General features: G+C 36.5%; 8 protein-coding genes across 8 annotated transcripts; 3 read left to right on the top strand and 5 right to left on the bottom strand.

Annotated features, from left to right (window-relative positions):
- Positions 1-127: 127 nt before the first annotated feature.
- On the top strand, positions 128-607 carry DFA_09315 (uncharacterized protein; the record flags this gene model as incomplete). The annotated part of the gene is made up of 1 exon (XM_004354617.1): positions 128-607. The coding sequence occupies one exon, from the start codon at positions 128-130 to the stop codon at positions 605-607; it is 480 nt and encodes a 159-aa protein (XP_004354669.1).
- Positions 608-870: 263 nt separating this feature from the next.
- Positions 871-1608, bottom strand: erg2 (C-8 sterol isomerase; the record flags this gene model as incomplete). Its single annotated transcript, XM_004354616.1, has 1 exon — positions 871-1608. The coding sequence occupies one exon, from the start codon at positions 1606-1608 to the stop codon at positions 871-873; it is 738 nt and encodes a 245-aa protein (XP_004354668.1).
- Positions 1609-1935: 327 nt separating this feature from the next.
- vps5 (Phox domain-containing protein) lies at positions 1936-4539 on the bottom strand (the record flags this gene model as incomplete). Its single annotated transcript, XM_004354615.1, has 5 exons — positions 1936-2927; positions 3017-3344; positions 3551-3736; positions 3846-3921; positions 4487-4539. The coding sequence occupies 5 exons, from the start codon at positions 4537-4539 to the stop codon at positions 1936-1938; spliced, it is 1635 nt and encodes a 544-aa protein (XP_004354667.1).
- Positions 4540-6775: 2236 nt separating this feature from the next.
- On the bottom strand, positions 6776-7107 carry DFA_09312 (uncharacterized protein; the record flags this gene model as incomplete). The annotated part of the gene is made up of 2 exons (XM_004354614.1): positions 6776-6884; positions 6935-7107. The coding sequence occupies 2 exons, from the start codon at positions 7105-7107 to the stop codon at positions 6776-6778; spliced, it is 282 nt and encodes a 93-aa protein (XP_004354666.1).
- A 150-nt stretch (positions 7108-7257) lies between these two features.
- Positions 7258-9386, bottom strand: DFA_09311 (uncharacterized protein; the record flags this gene model as incomplete). The annotated part of the gene is made up of 2 exons (XM_004354613.1): positions 7258-9068; positions 9350-9386. The coding sequence occupies 2 exons, from the start codon at positions 9384-9386 to the stop codon at positions 7258-7260; spliced, it is 1848 nt and encodes a 615-aa protein (XP_004354665.1).
- Positions 9387-9725: 339 nt separating this feature from the next.
- DFA_09310 (Short-chain dehydrogenase/reductase superfamily) lies at positions 9726-10765 on the top strand (the record flags this gene model as incomplete). Its single annotated transcript, XM_004354612.1, has 2 exons — positions 9726-10568; positions 10673-10765. 2 exons carry the CDS (start codon positions 9726-9728, stop codon positions 10763-10765), a joined length of 936 nt encoding a protein of 311 aa, XP_004354664.1.
- Positions 10766-10904: 139 nt separating this feature from the next.
- On the bottom strand, positions 10905-15863 carry DFA_09309 (SNF2-related domain-containing protein; the record flags this gene model as incomplete). Its single annotated transcript, XM_004354611.1, has 7 exons — positions 10905-13214; positions 13914-14444; positions 14529-14648; positions 14683-14909; positions 14993-15548; positions 15655-15728; positions 15833-15863. 7 exons carry the CDS (start codon positions 15861-15863, stop codon positions 10905-10907), a joined length of 3849 nt encoding a protein of 1282 aa, XP_004354663.1.
- A 147-nt stretch (positions 15864-16010) lies between these two features.
- DFA_09308 (RabGAP/TBC domain-containing protein) lies at positions 16011-19767 on the top strand (the record flags this gene model as incomplete). Its single annotated transcript, XM_004354610.1, has 7 exons — positions 16011-16016; positions 16829-17530; positions 17607-17769; positions 17855-18078; positions 18160-18478; positions 18567-18842; positions 18920-19767. The coding sequence occupies 7 exons, from the start codon at positions 16011-16013 to the stop codon at positions 19765-19767; spliced, it is 2538 nt and encodes an 845-aa protein (XP_004354662.1).
- Positions 19768-19789: the final 22 nt, after the last annotated feature.

Below are 19789 nucleotides of genomic sequence, written 5' to 3'. Positions count from 1 at the left end.
ATAATAAATTGATTGGCCAATGTATAATACAATATATTTATTTATTTATTTATTTATTTCTATTTTTTTGATCAACCAAAAATCAACAACCTTTTTTTCATTATCATGTGATAATATCATCAATCCAATGACTTCAACTACTAGTAGTATAGTTATTAAAGAATCAAATATTGATGAATTATTTCAAGCGTATTCATTGATACCAGAGTTTAAAACTGGTGATTCATTATTATATAATATTGAATCGATCAAGGCAAGACTATCGACGAAACAACATTGCAAATTGTTGGTAGCAATCGATCAGACGATACAAGAGATTGCAGCATTCAAGGTTGGTTATGGTGAAGATGACAAAAGTACATTCTACATATGGCTCAGTGGAACGACTCCTTCCTACAGAAGGAGAGGAATAGGTGAACAACTACTCAAAGCACAAGAACAATGGGCAAAAGATCAACACTACACAACCGTAAAGATTAAAACTAGAAATTGTTTCAAAGGAATGTTGTTAATGTTGATTAAATCTGACTATCAAATCAAAGAATGTATAAATAATCAACAAGATGAACAACAATCTAGAATTGTATTAGATAAAAGAATCAATTAAATTAAAACTGTAAAAAAAGAATATATATTTTAATTAATTGTTTGTTGTATGTTCAATATCAACTAGAATGAGTGATGGAACTAATCAAAAGTGTGCTTATTTGTTTATTATTTGTTTGTTTGTTTGTTTGTTTTAATTATAATATTTGTTGTTTGTTGTTGTAACTATCTATTTACTCCTTTTTAGAGTATTTGGGGAGAAGATAAAACCTAGTCTATCCAAAAACAAAGATATGTATAACTATTTACATGTACATGTTTGGTTTAGATCTTACGACGGAACAAGAGGTTCTTGGTGACTTGATAACCAACACGATAGCAAGCAGTCAACCATGGAACAATGTCGAGAGTGACAAAGATGGACGAGCAGAGGAAGTATGGGAGAGCAAGTGGGATGATACCACGGCCATACTCGAGCATGTATGATTCTGGTTCGCAACAGTAACCCTTGGCAACAAGACGTGGGAGATAAGAGTACTCGCCGGCTGGGAAGACACGTGGGGCAAACTCGCCTGGGAAGTAGGTCTTGGTCTCACCCTTGATCATAAAGTCATAGACGTCCATCAAGTAACGACCACTATGGCCTTGAGAGTAGAGTGGTGAGCCGTACAAGATGAGGTACTCGGAGAGAGAGGCGTGGAGAACACACATTTGACCCATAGCACCACCTCCGTTAAAGAGGATCCAACGACGGTTAGTGTTGATGAGACCTGGGTACTTGATAGCGATTTCCTTGTTGATGACATCGAAAGCCTTGTCGAGTGGGAGACCGACACCCTTCTTGGTGCATTCATGTAATACCTTGACGTCCAACTTGACACCACGGAGCACACGAATCTTGATCAAAAGATAGACCAAAACAACCAATGACACAATAGCCAAAAGGATGGCCAATGGGTTACGAACAACGACGACTTGTTCAAATGCACTTTCTAAACTGTTGATGCTTGTTAAACCATTCAAAGAGTTGACTAAACAACTTGTAATTGCACATCCTGTCATCTTGCGAAATCTTTCTCTTTAACTAATATTAATGATTGATGATGAAACAAATGAACATAGAGGAAAAAAAAAGAAATCGAGCTCTTTGAAAATTGTGTAGACCAGGGACGAGGACCCAAAGACAATCCATTTTTTTTGATTTTTTTTTTTTGTTTGAACAAGCCCTTCGTTTCCAAAGTGACGTGATCGATGGTGCGACCAATCATAACTCCCCCAAAATATCTTTTAATTAGAAGACTGTGACAGTATATTTGAAAAAGGTGATAGGTTATATTATATTAGAGGGTTTATATTAGTTTTGGGTTTGTTTTGATTTTTGTTTTGTTTTTAAATGGTTGAAGAACCCCATGAAGCCTTATTGGTTTCAAAGTTTGGATCACCATTTTGATGTTGTTCAGTGAGGAATTGTCTCCAGAGATCAGAGGCCTTGAGATAGTGATCGAGGTTGAGACGAATGACATAGTTGATGATACGCTTCATTTCATAGTTTCTCTTGGCGTCGAAACGTTGGAGTTCGACCTTGCTGGTGGCGGTGATGCGGTCAAATTCCGACTTGGCTTCACTGAGCTTACGGCTGGCATCTTCGACCTCACGGTTCAATTGGTCGGCCTTGGCAGTGCCTCTACCCTTTTCAAACTTTTCCTTTTTAGAGTCGAGTGTACGCTCGGCATTTTGGACGGCCAACAAGGCGTCCAAACGATCGTTGATCAATTCCTTGACGGCGCTAATCACACGGACATAATCGTCGATACCATCTTCAAAGTATCCCTTTTCATTGTTGCTCAACTCTTCCATACCCTTGGAGACACCGAGTTGTACCTGTGTCATACGTTGGAACGAGTTGGCAATGTCTTGGCTTTGGGCAATCTCGCCACTCGAGAATGTCAAACCGGCAGTGGTGAATTCAGAGAGGGCAAATGCCAACTCTTTACGCTTCTTGATGACGAGCGAGACGCACTCTTCAAGCTTCTTGAGGTTGGTGTCGAGTTGTTGAATGTAGTTCTTCTTGTCATCAAACCATGGGTCAACCTCTTTGACAGAGTGTTGCATGTTGGTGACCGAGTTGACAGTGTTGGAAAAGAAGGATGAGATCTTGCCAAAACCCTTGTTCTCTTGTTGGGGTGGTGGTGAGACGATTTGGCTTGACTCCATGTCGTTGACTGGACGACTGTTCTTGGCTTGTAACATGGCTTGATCATCTCCAGTCAAAAAGACGGTAAACTCTGATGAATGAACCAATGATTCACTCTCGGCAATACGATTCAAGAACTTTTCCAATTCTCTTCTACGTTGTTCAATAAATTCTTTATTGAATTTATCTATAAATTTAAAATTAAAATAAAAAGAAATAAATAAATAAATATAAATATATTGTATTGCTTTTTCTTTCTATTTCTTTGTTTCTTACTAATAATAGCTTTTTCTGGTAAAGGTGGAATAATGACACCTCTTCTAGTATCCTTTAAAACATTACGTAACCATAAAAAGTCAGAGTATCTTCTGTATTTTTCATCTTCCTTTTTAAAGTCTGGACGATCGGTCATGTGATGAACACTGACAACCTTGTATTTGACATAAGAGTTCATGCTGTCACCCATCTTTTCTGGATCCTTGACACTGATCTCAATGACACTTCTTGGTACACTTGACATTGTAGTGCTATTGACTCTATTACTATTATTAATACCATTTCCACTATTATTTAAATTCATTCCTTGTACACTTGTGCTCATTCTCTAATAATAATAATAATAATAATAATAATAATAATAATAATAATAATAATAATAATAATAATTATAATAATAATAATAATAATAATAATAATAATAATAATAATAATAATAATAATAATAATAATAATGATGTTTGTTTAAATTGAATCTTGTGGTTAATCAACTTTGAAATAATCATTATTGTCAATAATCTTTGTGTCGCATACATTAATATCCATATTATTTAAAGAGTTGTGTGGAGTTGGTTGACTTGGTTGTGCAACTGGTACCTTGGTTTGAGAGTATTCTTGTGGTACCGATGGGTAGGCAGATGGTGATGAAATCTTGTGAATTACAACTGGTGCCTCTGGTTGTGGAGTTGTGAATGGATTTGTTGAAGTATCAACAGTTTCCTAAAATAATATAATATAATATTATTCAATTAATATTAATGTATTCATTCCATTTTCAAACCTTTCTTCTCTCTCTCTCTCTGCGCTCTATTGAAATTCTTAAGCTTACAAATGCACCATTGGTATCTTCATATGATACTTGAGTATTGAAAAGTAAGTTACTATTATAATTTGACATGGTTGGACTATTAAGGTAAATTGATAGATTGAATCTTATTCTCTTAAATCACACAAAATAGATATTGATATATATGTATATATAGTAGTACTAGTAGCAATATAATATATTGAAAAGAAAGAGCCTATAGGTTGAAACTAGTTTAACTATTAATAGAGGATATATGAGGAATAAGAATAGAATTAGTTAATTAGTAAACAACTAGTCAAGGATAGTAGTATCAATCAATCAATCGAAAGGAGAGGATGGAGGACATGATAGGAATGAGTAGTTGAATTGAATGAATGATTTGAATGATGTATGTATGGATGGACTACAAACAAATAGCAATCACAATATGCAGTAGTAGTAGCAGCAGCGGTAAGGTAATAGTAGTAGTATTAGCAGAGCAAAGCAGCAAAGATACATGTAAATAAAAAGATGATGATTGTCAAAAGATTGCAAAGATAATAGCAACTATAGTAAAGTATATTATATATATAAATATATATCTTATCTTGTCTATCTTATCTCTCTCTTGTTATATGATAATGCAAAAAAAACGTATGGTTGCATCAAACACACTCACACACCATTTTAAAGTGTTGAATGAGGATGCGACCAACCTGGAGACCAAACATGTCATTTTGATCGCTGTGGTTGTGTTTAGTGGTGATGGATGGATTGTTTAACTAGTTGTGGTATCTGACTCTACTTGATTGATTTGTTGTTGTTGTGTAAAGTGTTTGAAACTAGTGTACTTTGATTGATTGATTGATATCTGTTTCACTGTCAACTATGATGATTGATGTTGATTTAATATTTAAATACCTACAAAAATAAGATAATAAAATAAAAATAGATAATATAGTAAAGAGAAGAGGTATAGAAAACTTTGTAATCCAAGAAGACTTTTGCCGATGTTGTTGTTGTGTTGCAAAGTGGGATGTCCTTTTGACCTGAGATGCCTCAGAACAGCAACCCAACTGCAAATTGAATTTAATTTTTTTTTTAAAAAATCAAAGGGCATTGTGTCTGAATTTGGAAGGCTGGTGGTGAAATATCTAACGAAAACATTAACTTATCAAAGCCGATTATATCTCTCTGCCCCTCTGTTTATGATGTTCACACCCCAATATTGATTATGAGTTTTCATTATATCTTGTATCAATCACTCTCAGCAGTAGTTAATATATATATATTGTAGAAGTTTTTTGGGTTTGTTGTGGAGGAGAATCAAACCAGAGTTGTGGTTGGAGCCATAAAAGAAAAAAAATGCCCAGATCTTTGACAAGCAAAAAAGATCCAATCTATCCTAATGTTTCAAATGATCCAATGATCCAATGGTCTGGTGGTCTTTTGATCTTTCTTATATATTATACTTTTTTTAAATTATTACAATAACTCTTTATTATTTTAGGAATTCTTCTATTGTTTAAGAGAACCCAATCTCTGCTCTACAAGTTGAAGATGGGTGTTATTTTATGCATGAATGATCTGGTGGTACCACCAAAAGGGGCAACTGAAACATTGATATGGCTACTCAATCGATTTGACACCAAATTTGATGGGTTCAGTTCAATGGTTACTGTGATTTGCAACTGTTCATTCTTCTTGTTGAAGCTTTTAGTTTCGCCATGGCTTCCTGGACTTCCAGCAGTTGTTGTTGGTGAAAACTGCGGCTTTGGTTTTGGTAGTCGACCGTGAGAGCAACTGACCTATTCCTCGACGGATGGTTGATTTGGTCCTCCAACGCAAGTAGATTGGCATGGCTTGTCTTGTCATTGATATGCATCCAACATTTGAGTTTACGGATCGTTTGGTTATGGAGCATAGCCAGACACAATGCATCCACTATCACCGTCTCACTCATCCCCTGGCGAGACACCATAAGATAGTTTTGGTAGGACGGAGTGGAGAGTGCAATTTTCTCATCTTTTTTGCGTGTGTCTCTGCTGACGATCGACAGTGTCTCCAACCGACAGTTGGCAATCGATTGGTAGAATCGTGTGTCGAGAAAGCACTCGCTGTCAATATAGAGATGTCGCAGTGTGCGATTGGCCGACAACAGACCCGCAAACCCGTCGATCAGCACGCGATACGCCGCCTCCTCGCGTGTAGTATCCCAGTGTGCGTAGTGTGGGATCATTGGTGGGTCGTCGAGCATCGACACTGAAAAGTTGGGAGTGAACGACAGCTTTAGCACGGTGAGTGAGGTGTGGCCGTGCAAGCGACTACACAAGTTGGTTATCTGTGTCTGCAAATCATCGTAAAAGTATGGTGTGTTGTAGTAGTCTTGTTTAAACAAACAACAATGTGTCGGCAACTGAATTGTCAGTGACTCCATGGCAGGATTGGACAGCGCCAATACGCTGTCGCTATAAGAGACAAAGTCGTCTTTGATAGAGACGTTGCGGAGAAAGGGTAGTTGCAAGATATCAGTGTATTCGTAGTGATCGACCTCCACATTTGACATTTCAATCTCGACGTATGGTGACTGTGTTGCAACGAGCACCTGGAGCAGGTCGGACGGATCAACGAGCTTGCCAATGGTCCGAGTGACCGGCACGTGCAACTTTTCTATCCCCTCCAACAGTGTATCGTTGACTATTCCAACATCGAGGTAGATCTCGCGTTCAACAACAGAACCACTACCCTCCACCTCTTCCTCTGAGACAGTGAATAACTGGTGGTTGATGATACTGTTCTGTCCGGGCATACCAAACCCTTGCTTGGTCAAAAAGATGACTTTGCGTACACTGGTGAGCTGTGGAAACAGCATGAACGGTAGTCCATACAACTGATCATCTCTAGTCTGCGTCATGTCGATCATCAGCAGTTGTATTAGATCGGCTTTGATGAGACAATATTGACTATTATTATTATTGTCGTTGTGCTTTGTGATCATCCTTGCAAGCCCTATCGGCAACGAGTGAAATGAGGTGAATGTCAAGTCGGGAGCGTCGCACCACACGTGTACCGACCGGTTTGCTGCATTGAGTATAAGATGCGACGACAATTGTATCTGAACGTATTCAAACCATCTCTTTGACACTAGTGCAATCGCAAGACTTTGTTGAGCTGGTTTCACACAACCGTCATCAGTAGTCGTAGTAGTACTATTACTTTTACTCTTTACTCGTTTCCTTTGCAACAAATCTCTAAAGTTTATGTGAGATAGTATATGTAACTGAACCGTTGCAGGTAACAACATATTAGATACTATTATTATTGTTATTATTATTATTATGTATTATACATTTAATTTGTTTTTAAAAAAGAAATAAACAAATATAGATTGTGTTTGTTGTGAATGCGCATCTCTTTCTTTATCTTTGAAAAAATAATGGAAATATATTTATTGTTAATTAAAAGTTAGAGTTAGTAAATAATTATTATTATTATTATTATTTGATGATAGTTGTTGAATGATTGAAAAGGTAGGTTGAAGGGATGTAGCCGATGGTGTTGAGAATGAGCAAAGAGTCGTGTTGATTGAGATTGGGTTGGGAGACGATACGAGGAAGTAGGGTGTATCGGCAGTGATTTGTGGATACGATCCTTTGCTGTCTTGCAACAGTCCAAATGAAAAGGTACCGTTTGTGTCTTTGTATTGGCCATTGACATTGACAATAGCCTGTGATGGGAGAATGGGGGAGATGATGTTAAACGATGCATCAAATCCAACATAGTCTTGTGCAAAATAGACAACGTCGTCGTTGTCTCCAGCAGGACTAACATTTCCAACGATGATGTTGATGGTCGATTGACTAGCTTCAGCGAGACCGTTGATATGTGAGTTGGTGGTGATATTGACGATGACTCGTTGGAGAACCAAGTGAGATGTAATTTGTGAATTCTCAATCACAATGTGACCGTTGCCTTGCAATGCGCTAACGTTAATGTCTGACACGACAAGTGTCGCGTTGCTGACGACAAGTGTCGAGTGCGAGCTGACGACAATCGACGACCCGTCTGCCAAGAGCTCGACGTCTCCGTTGGAGATGTTGAATGTGGCGCCGACATTCAAAAAGAACTGCGTGCTGTATGCCGACGACACGCCATCAGTGCTGGTCAGCTCATTGTATCCCGAGAACATGTAGTAGACTGAATCGGATTTATAATTAGAGACGGCGCGAATCTCGTTGTACGTGCAGCCTGACGACTCAATGTTGACCGATGCCGATATGTAGTAGGTGAGCTGGCCAAAATAAGTGTCGACAAACGAGATTTCTCCGTCAAGATAGTCGTTGACGATTGTATCTCCGTGCAACGTCGACGCGTTCAACGAGAGCAGGTCAAAGTTGCCCAACGTCAGGTTGCTGCCTGCGTCCGACACGACCGTGAGTAAGAGATGGACCGGGCCGGGATTGTTTTCCGAGCGTTGTGTGTCAAAGTTTGAGCCAGCATCCAGCTGGATCACACCAGGCGCAAAGACAGTGACATTGTCGTAGGTGGTCAAGGTGCTGCCAGCACCAATCTCCAAGGTGCCTTGGTCGAGTACTATCGTTTTGACAGAGATGGTTGAATTGGCGATAACCGCATCACCGTTAAGGTTGAGTGTAGTGTCTTGTAGATACCAACCAACAAGGTTGGAGAAATAACTCTTGCCACCGAAATTAAAAGTACCTTGAGCAAAGATTTTAGCCGTGTCAAAGTAGATACCATCGATGGATGAAAAGGAGCCGTCGACATCTGACGTTTGAATGACAAGTGAACAACCATCGACAAAAGATCCGTATCCGAATGTCATATCGCTACCAAAGAATGATATTTGTCCTTGGCTAGCTTGGATACTGTTACCAACATTCAATGTCATCTTGCTATCGATTGTAAATTGGTAGTTGCCACTGAGAAGCAAGTCTTGTACAATGTCTACATGCGATGTACCAGCCTCTATAGTCACCACGTAACGTCCATTGGCCACAACCGTCATGGCTCCAACTTGTAGGTCAGACATGATGTACATGGTGATAGGTCCACTCTCATCATCATCGGCCGATACATTGATCACAGCATGATAATTTGAGGTACTAGGTATCACACCTCCTATCCAAACTGATTTATCAAAGTATTCACAACGACCACCACAAGCAGCCCAATCTAATTCAATTATCTCTAATTCTCCACTACTACTAGTACTAAATGCTGTTGCTGATGTTGATATGCTTTCTACTAAAAAACAAATTAAAAGTATTAAATAATAATAATAATAATATTTTGACATCTTTATCTCTCTCTCTCTCGTTTATATATAATATAAATATATATCAATAAAAAGTAGAGAGATCACACCATTTAAACTATATATTTAAATATCTCTCGTATCAACGTACCTCGGTCATTCGTCGGACGAACCGAGGTCGCAACGAAAGCTCGTAACAGTCTTGGGATCTTCGAAAAAAAAATGATGAGATCATTTCTCATCCATCTTTATCGTCTCTCAGACATTAGACGACTACGATGATGATGATAGTGACTATTACTAGGCATTCTATAGTTAGAATTAAATAAAGGTTCCTCTAGTAGTAGACGACTATGAAGATAAACAGATAAATAAATAAAAGTAATAATTTAGAAATAATAAAATGATATCGAAAGAGTGTGATCATCATCATTTTGTGGGTGAAGGGTTGGGGGGGTGTGTTGACGGCATACTCATCATTGAATAGCGTCAACACAATGAAAACATATTCAATATTATATTCAATATTATATTAAATATTAAATAATTTATTTATTTATCTTGGTTGTGTCTAGTGATGAATGACGGATGTTCAATATGAAATGAAATATTTCATTTAATAATTTGTATTTGGCAAATACATCATCATGACATGTTTAATTAAATCAAATACAACTCTTTTAAAAAGAATTGCTAGTAGAGCTACTACTAGTGTATTTGGTCAATACCAATCTAATTATTCTACTAGTACAAACAATGTCTATTACAAACAACAAGAACCTATCTCTCTCGTAGGAAAGAATGCATTGGTTACGGGTGGCTCAAGAGGTATTGGATATGGTATAGCACACGAGCTGGCAGAACGAGGATGCAATGTAACCATTCTAAGCAGAGATGAAACTAGAGGTAAAGAAGCACTTGGTTCATTACCTTTGACACATCAAAATCAAAGACATGGTAATCTAGTAGCTGATCTATCATCATCAAATGCTCCAAAACAAATCGATTCATTATTGGCATCATTAAAATCAACTACAACTACTGATGATCAACAAGATTCTTCTTCATCATCATCATCATCATCATTTGATATTATAGTACATGCAGCAGGGATTGCACAAAGTTCATTGTTTATGAGAACTAATCCCGAAGAAACAACATCTATCATCAACACTAATCTAGTGTCACCAATCTATTTGACTAGACAGTTGATCAAACCAATGGTACAAAGTAAATGGGGTCGTATCATCTTTATAGGTAGTGTGGTTGGTTCGATGGGCAATAAAGGTCAAACCATCTATGGTGCATCCAAGATGGGTGTGGTTGGATTCTCAACTTCATTGTCTAAAGAAGTCGGTTCCTTTGGCATCACCTCTAATGTCGTATCACCAGGTTACACTGAAACTGATATGACTGCCTCAATCATTCAATCTCCTCTTGCTTCAAAAATACTAGAAAAAATACCAATTGGTAGATTTGGTCATGTTAATGTAACTACAAGAAATATATATATCTTCATACAACCCTTCTTCTTCTCTTTACTCATTGTTTGTTTATTCATTAATATATAATATATATATAATATAATATTTAGGATATATCAAAAACAGTAATGTTTATAATAGAATCTGATTATTTAACTGGACAAAATATACATGTAAATGGTGGATTATTTACAAGTCCATAAAAACAATTAATTAATAAATAAATAATAAATAACATTTATATGTATATGTATATAATTTAAAAAAAGGAGATTGGTTTGGTTTATATAATTTATTTATTTATTTAATTTAATTTAATTTAATTTATTTATTTATCTTTCTTTAAACTTTTGATAGTGGAGGGATAATAACAGATTCAAAATGAGATTTAACTTCGGTTGCCAATATATCGTAGAGGGTGATGGCGTCTCTGTAAACTTGAGAATCTGGATCATTGTAGGTGAGAGCATTGTTAAACATCAATTTCCAATCACTGACAAACAATTCTGGTGTCTTGTATGAACCTTGACTGATTTCATTCATTGAAATGGGATTCTTGATGACCTTGAAATAATCGGGATAGTCGGAACGAGATGGCAAATCCCAGAACAATTCTGACACCTTTCTAGTCTTTTCCTTGATACGTTTAATCTTTTCAATGATACCTTGGAAGATTTCATCATTTGGTTTTTCTGCTGATGATGATGATTCGGTCGTGTTGTTGTTGTTGGTAGCATCATGAGCATCACCATTTGGTTGTTGTTGTTGTGACTCTTTTTTGACGCTTGCACTTCCTCGAGTACTTGCACGTCTTGGTTTGTAGGGAGTACCATTCTCTGGTGTAGCGTCGTCTGAGGCGGCGGCGACTGGTGAAGCAAGTGTCTTGGGGGTAAAACTTAATCTCTTTCTTCTCGAAGATTGTGTTGGCGACATTGGTTGGTCGTCATTGGAAACAGAAACGTCACTTGCTACTCCATTTGTCTCTTCTTCATCCTCAGTGGTGGTAGTGTCGGCAGCACCGGCATTGCGTTGTCTCTTGGTAACTGCTGCTGGTTTCTTCTTTTCTGGTGGTGAAGTAATCGCAGCTGACGACGCACGTTTGGGTGGTCTTCCACGTTTTCCAGGTGTATGTGCTGGTGTTGTTGCAGTGCTTGTAGTACTTGTCTTTTCCTTTTCTTTTTCTTCACCATCTTGATCCATTTCTTGATCGTTGGTAGGAGTAACAGTGATGTCTTCAGAATCACTCATCAACAACGAGTCAGAGTAATATCCGTCATCCTCTTCTTCAGAGTCGCTCTCGCTATCCTTTCTCTTTCTCTTGGGTGTACTCTTTTTAGCAGATGATCCCTTTTTAAGGTCGACACGCTTCTTTTTCTTGTTGGCCAAGTACTCTTTAAACTCTGGCAGACTCATGCCAAGCTCCATCATACGCTCCCATTGTATCTCGGTGAGGTCGTCCATGGGCAGGTTGTTGAGCGTGGTACGCTTACGTGCGCCGAGTGGCTCCTTGTCCTCGGCGACGGGACTGCGCATCAACCACTCGGGCAACTCGCTCTCGATGATGAGACGCGACTTGTGCTGCTTCTTGACACCCTTGTTCTTGAGTGTCTCGATACGAGCAGCTTCCTTGTCGATGGCCTGGAACTGGATCAGCTCCTCGTCGTCACGGGCAATCAGACGGTTGATCTCTTCAAGGTCGGTCGTAGCTTCCTCGGCCGTGTTGGCGGGGAACCCGTGGAGGAACTCCTCGAGCTTGGCACGACGCTCCTGGTCGTTTGAATGGGTGTTAAACATACCGGCCTGGATGATCTTGGCGTCAATCTCGAGCTTGTCTGTGGCACGCTCCAAAATCTTTTCTTCGATCGAGTTGGCCGAGATGAGACGGAACACATTGACACGGTTCACCTGTCCCACACGATGGCAACGATCCTGTGCTTGAAGATCCATCTGCGGGTTCCAGTCAGAGTCAAAGATAATGACCGTGTCGGCTGTCTGCAAGTTCATACCCAAACCACCGGCATGGGTGGACAATACAAAGATAAAGAACGGTGAATCCTTGCGGTTCCACTCGACCACCAATCTGCTACGTTCCTCGGGCTTGGTGCTACCGTCCAAACGCAAATAATCCCACTCTTTGAGCGAAAAGTACTCGCCCATCAAATTGATAACTTCTGTCATTTGTGTAAAGATGAGTACACGATGGCCAGACGCCTTCATCTTGAGCAGGATCTGGTCCATCATGTCAAACTTGCCCGATGCACGAATCAAGTCTTCGTTGATATCCCATTCGCTCAAAAAGAGGTATGGATGGTTACAAATCTTTTGCATCTGCTTGAGTGTGTTGTTGAAGCCACGCATACCAGTCTTGCTCTTTTTAAACATCTCGGAGGTGGGGTCGATGGGCAGCTGGCCATACTCGGCGATCGAACGGTACATGACAATCTGCATGGCCGACAAGTTGCACTTGATGACACGCTCCTTTTTCTCGGGCAACTGCGACTCGACATCCTTTTTGAGACGACGCAACAAAAAGTAACGCAACACTTGATGCAGACGATTGATAATGATGAGTGACTCTTCTTCATTGACACTAATATGCGACTTGGGTTGTTTGGCACTGCTGCCACCTGTGAATGGTGCGTTGAACCATTGCTCAAACGTGTCCAAACTGTTGAAAATGGTTGGCAACAAGAAATTGAGTAGTGACCACAACTCACCCAAGTCGTTTTGCAGCGGCGTACCTGTCAAGAGTAGACGATGCTTGCTATGGTACTTTCGGAGCTGTACACTCAACTTGGAGCTCTTGTTCTTGATACGATGACCTTCGTCGACGATAATGTAGCACCATGGGATACGACCGAGTATAATGTGGTCCGACAAAATGTATTCAAACGATGTGATCAACACGCCAAACGAGTCACGTGGGATCTTGCGGGCAAGGTTACGACGTTCATCAGGCTTGCCTCTGTAAATAACCACTGGGATACGTGGTGCCCAACGGTGAAACTCGCTCTCCCAATTTGAGATGGTCGACAATGGCGCGACAATGAGGAATGGCTCGAGCACCTTTTTTTCAAACAGGTAGCACACCAATGCAATGGTTTGCACGGTTTTGCCCAACCCCATCTCGTCGGCTAGAATACCATTCAGCTTGTTGTTGTATAGATTGACCATCCACTGCAACCCCGTAATTTGGTACTCTTTGAGCTTGCCTCCAGTCATGCACTTGGGCTGCTCACGAACAATAACTTCATTGTACAATGATGATCGTTTGTGGAGGGTCGTAGTGGTAGTAGTGGTAGTGGTAGATGTAGTCGAGCTGTCGCCCTCTTTTTGACCGTCTCCATTTACCGTCTTGTCTCCACCTTCTGTAGCAACACCATCCTTTTTCTCTTCTGTTGACGATCCGTCCACTTGGTTGTTTGATGAAGGAGGAGTATTGGCGTTGGCAATCAAATCCAACTTTTCCTTTTCCTCACGTTCTTCACGTTCTTTTTCGGCGCGTTCCTCTTGTTCGACCTTTTCCTTTTGCACCAAAAAGTCAATCTTGGAGAGCAACGAATCAGTCTGAGACATGAGCATCTCGAGACGATCGTTTTTGGTCTTGGCCAAAAGGTCTCTGTAACCCTCGGTATCTTGCAACTTGAGCAAACGAATACGCTCCTTGCGCAATCTCTCTTGCTCTCTTCTCTCCTTTTCAAGATGGAATCTGTGAATGAGTTTCAATGCATTCTTGGTTTGTTTCTCCTTTTTGCTATGAAACTCTGAAAACTCTTTGTGATGATTCAATACAGCAGACAAGAATTTCTTTCTATTCACTGTAAATATTGATTCCACATTTTGTTGTGAAGTTGATCCTTCATACATCATTTCTCCAGATTTCTAAAAAAAAAAAAAATATTAAATCATTAATTAATTGGTGTTTTACAAATATAATAATAATAGTATAATATTATTGATATTTACAAATGTTTCTCTTGGAATTGGTTTAACAAATATATCAATATTATCAACTGAATTTATAAATATATCTTCATTTAATTCACTTAGAATATCATTTCTAACTTTTTTTTGAACATTTAATACCTATACAATTAAAAATATTAATATTAATATATACATATACAATCTCTTTGAAAATATTCTTTTTAAAACATACTTTTAATTGTTTCATTTCGATTAATGATCTTGTTTTTAATTCTGGTTGAATGGTTGATGGTAAATCTTTTAATTCTTCAATGCGGTATTGGATCTTTGATGCTATTCTTTCCTCTCTTTCATGGATTGATTGAACAGCTTCATATAATCCTTTATATGTTTCTGGTATATCTGGATTTGGTTGGTTTACTAAAAAATAATTAAATAATAAAATAATTAATATATATATATTTGTTTGATATATTTGTATATTTATGTTTATATGTACATACAATTATCTGTTTTAATTGAACCTTTAGAATAAAACTTTAAATCATCAAACTCTTCCTTTGGTTCGTATTCGAGTAGATTTGAAATCTTGGACAATGTATTACTTGGAATGGGAAGGTTTCTGGAGAGATATTTAAAGGCCTCTAATTGTGCTTTGAAAATGGGTATTTGATTTGCTTTTAGTCTCAACTCTTCGTCGAGTTTGTTTGTTGTTGTCTGTTCTTCATCATCTTCATTTGTCATCATGTCAACGTCTCCTCCACTGGTCGAAGTGGTAGTAGAAGTGGTCGATGTCGTTTGAGTGTCGTTCATATCAATGTCTTCTTCTACGACCTCGGATATAGTAGATACAACCTTGGGTTGAGCTGCAGCAACAGCTGCTGCAGCAGAGGCAGCAGTGACAGTCTCACTCTCAACGACACCATTGCCAATACTATATGCTATATCGGTTCCCTTGATTGAAATCTTATTACTAGAGTATAGTTGAATGAGTTGAAGTAACGATTGATACTGTTCATTATATTCACTGACTCCTTTTGATTTTAATACTTTTAATGCCTACATATACATATAAATATAATACAAACAAATATTAGTTATCTCTACATCTCTATCTCTACATCTATCTATCTATCTCTCTCTATCTCTCTATCACTCTACATACATTAATCAAATTGTGAAGTACATTATCTTTCTTTTGAGCAATAGATAAATCTTCAATCGATACGGATGACGAATCTTTAAAGATAGAATAATGAAAAAAAAGTTTATTAATAACTGACACAGACGGATGATCTTCATTTACCTCATCGCTCATCTCATCTCTTTTCGTTTTTACTTACTATCATCAAAAGATGCTAAACTAGGAGACATTACTACTACTACTATACTACTATACTATATATTGTGGTTGTAATGTTACTTTATTATACAATGATTATTGATTTATCTGTTTTGTTTTGTTTCTTTTCTGTGTTTCTTTTTTAATATATATAAATTTCTGTATTATTACTATGTACAATGAGTGTGAGTAGTGAGATGCTATCTGAATGAATGAATGTGATGAGTGAATGTAATGAATGAATATGTATAACGAGGAGTAAACGGGTAAACTAAAACTAAAAGTTTAGAAATATATAGGTAGGTAGGTATGTATGTATAAATATAAATAATAATAAAATAGAGTATAACAAAAGTCGACTCTCTAATCAATAGTACTACTATTAGATGCTATAGGGGATAGGATTGTAGATGGAATTCCACGTGTTTCCTTGGAATTCGACTGGATCCAATTTTTAACGTTTAAAACAACAACAATTAATTAAGAGCTAGACTCACAATAAAATTTCACTTCAATTTTTCAGGGTTGGTGCGTGAGATGAGAGAGAACAAAAAAAAAAGAAAAAAATCGAAAATTTGAAAAAGGGGTTCCCTCCACAGCACACAAGAACAGAAGAGCAGAGCTGGTTTGGTTCATGACGGTTAGGTTGTTCTCTCGTAATTAATATTATTATTATCAATAACACCATAGTGACGAGGTGTATCGATTACAAAAGTTTCTCTTAAAGGCAATAAATATTAAACTATTAAAAACTATTTTATTTGTTGTATAAACTCGTAGTTATCTTTCTTTCTTTCTAGTTCTCAAAGACACACAAAGTCGATCACCCAAACTTGTCTCTGTTGAAAAAAAAAAAAGAAAGAATCCAGCTCAGCAATAAAAAATCTGAGGAGAAAGCGTAGAGACAAACATGTCTGTTTTTTGATTAATGATGAAATCACATGATCTAAAGATATATATATATATATGTATATCAATGAAGTATAATATATATTAGTATAGTTATTTATCAATCTATCTATCTATCTATCTATCTATCTATCTATCTATCTATCTATCTATCTATCTATCTATCTATCTATCTATCTCTTCATTCATGTCATCACCGGTGAGTGAAAGTACTGGTAGTAGTACACCACCACCAAGTCGTCATGAATTACAACAACAACAACAACAACAACCATCTATAAATAGAAAAGAAGAAGAAGAAGAAGTAGAGGAGAATAATACGTTTATAGGAGAAGAAGAAGATAATAAAGATAATAATGATAGTAATACAACTACAACAACCAAAAATAAAGATACAACGACACCTACAACAACAACAACAAATAGTAATACTAGTACTACTACTACACCATTCTTGGATACATTTGGATTCAAGTATGATGGACGCGATGATGGAGAATTGATAGAATACTTGATAAAGATGGAAGAGAATGATACTACGATTGTAAAAGAAGAGTGGAATCAATTCATTCACAACAAGTGTCAAGGTGACATTAACAATATCAAGAGATTCGAACATGACAAGACATTCCATGATTTGGTTAATCGAGGTATCGCATCTGTTCATCGTAAGAGCATATGGCTTGTATTCTTGGATTCAATCGTTTTGGATGATTTCAAAAAGGCTCATTATCATAAACTTTTAAAAGATGAATTACCTCTAAAGAATTACAAGACAGAGATATCACTTGTATGTTAATAGAATAAGAATAGAATGGATAACCATCATTGAATGCAAAAGATTGACCTTTTATTTATTTAATTAGGATTTGGAAAGAACATTTCCAACACACATGTTGGCACAAGACCAAGAATTTAAAGAGAAAATGTATAGGGTTTTATTGGTTTATAGTATAAATAATCCATCGGTTGGTTATTGTCAATCTTTAAATTATGTTACATTTATGTTATTACTTGTTATTGATAATGGTATGTAATGGTTTAAACGATTGTTAATTATTATTTAATAATTTCAAAACTTGATTATTAATTAATTATTATTTAATTTCTTCAGAGGAACAAGCATTTTGGTGTTTAAATAGTATAGCTGAAAGAGTTTTACCACAATACTATACACATACAATGTTGGATGCACAAATCGATCAACAAGTATTTTATGATTTGATGCAAGAAATGTTTCCAGAATTGACAGCTCATTTTAATAGTATTGGTGTAGTCATACAAATTATTACCATTGAATGGTTCCTTTGTTTATTTTCAACCATTCTTCCAGCACAAGTATGTAATAGAAAATTATCATCTTTGACCTATGATTGGATTTATTAATTATTCTTTATTTAATTTTTATTTATTATTTAGTATGCATTAATAATATGGGATAATGTATTTATAAGAGGAAGTAAAGTTTTATTAGAAGTAGGATTGGCATTGATAGAAGCAAATATCGATGCACTGATGATGGCCAAATCACATGCACAGGTAGTCAATATTTTATCATTCAAAAACAATCCTACAAAACTATACGAAATCATTGCCAGTTCACAAAAGAGAATTGGTATTGTAATATCAAGAAAGAAAATACAAGATTTAAAGTTAAAACATTGGCAAATTACAAAGAAACAAGTAAAAGAAAGTGCTGATCAAAAAGATTTGAAATATTTAATGAAATATACATCTTGTAAGAGACCAAAAAAAAATCCATAGACCGTAGTATACTCAACGGTCTTTTCAAATTTATACTAATATTTATATTTTTATTTTTATAGTTAGTTTATTAAAATTAAAAGGATTAAAAGAGGAATTTGATGTATTATCACATGATGGAACTGGAATTGGATATTTACAATTCCATCAGATTATTCTTCGTTTTCTTCCTGATTGGAAGGATGCTAACCAAGAGGGATCAGGCCGTGATTTAAATAGATTACTCGAAAAAATGTTTGAAGCAATGGATGAAGATAATGACAAGATTTTAAATTTTAAAGAATTGGTAAAGGGTATCACTATCTTGTCTCATGGTTCTTTTGATCAAAAATTAAGATGTAAGCAGAAAGAATATAAATTTAATTTATATTCATAGATTTATATATTAATATTATCTATTCTATTCTTCTTTTAGTAATATTTAAATCATTTGCAGTTGAAAATAAGACATTTATGACAAAATCAGAAGTAAAATCAATGATTGATCATGTACATAGTATATTTTATAAACACCATTATGACACAATGCCGGAAGAGGTTACAAACGAGTTGAAAAAGAATACTCAAGAGTTGTTGGATTCTTTAGAGGCACAGACTACTTTTGAAGGATTGAAAAAGATTAGTCAGGATTTTCCACTCATTTTGGATAGTTTCCAAACACCAGATCATTCAGCAGAAATCACAGACTATACAATCACTTCAGGGTCTGTTCCACCACTTAAACGTAGATCCAATTCTTTTCATTTATTAGACGAGGACCGTTTATTTATTAAAGATAAAGAATCAAAATCAAAATCAAATATAAACTGTACAGCAAATAGTAAAAATAATAATAATAGCAATAATAATAACAATCAAACAAATGAAGGTGGTGGTAGTGGAAGTAGCCACAACAAAGATTTCCAACAATTAATTAGAAAAATTACACCTGAACCATTAATTAAAACCATTCATCAATTAAGATCACCTTCACCACCAATGACAAATAACAATAATAATAATAATAATAGTTTTACACCATTTTCAACACCAAAGAAACAAAATCCAAATCAATCAATTACACCTTCAACACCTGTATCATCTAAAAAACCAACTCACAACATTGCACCACCTCTAACACCTGTATCACAAAATAGAAGTTCATTTCCTCCAACTACACCCAAATCAAATACAAATAATGCAATCCCACCTCCTTCTCCAATGAGTCCAAGTAGAGTAAATCTATCAGAAGTCATGGATGATAAACCTTGTATTATTATGTAATATATTGAAATAAATTTATTAA

The sequence above is a fragment of the Cavenderia fasciculata genome (genome assembly GCF_000203815.1).
Source record: "Cavenderia fasciculata unplaced genomic scaffold Scf_EU5ZYIE01DZOHE-5, whole genome shotgun sequence".
Classification (NCBI taxonomy): domain Eukaryota; phylum Evosea; class Eumycetozoa; order Acytosteliales; family Cavenderiaceae; genus Cavenderia; species Cavenderia fasciculata.
Note: the sequence above shows the minus strand (reverse complement) of the source record. Positions and strands in the feature narration are given on the sequence as shown.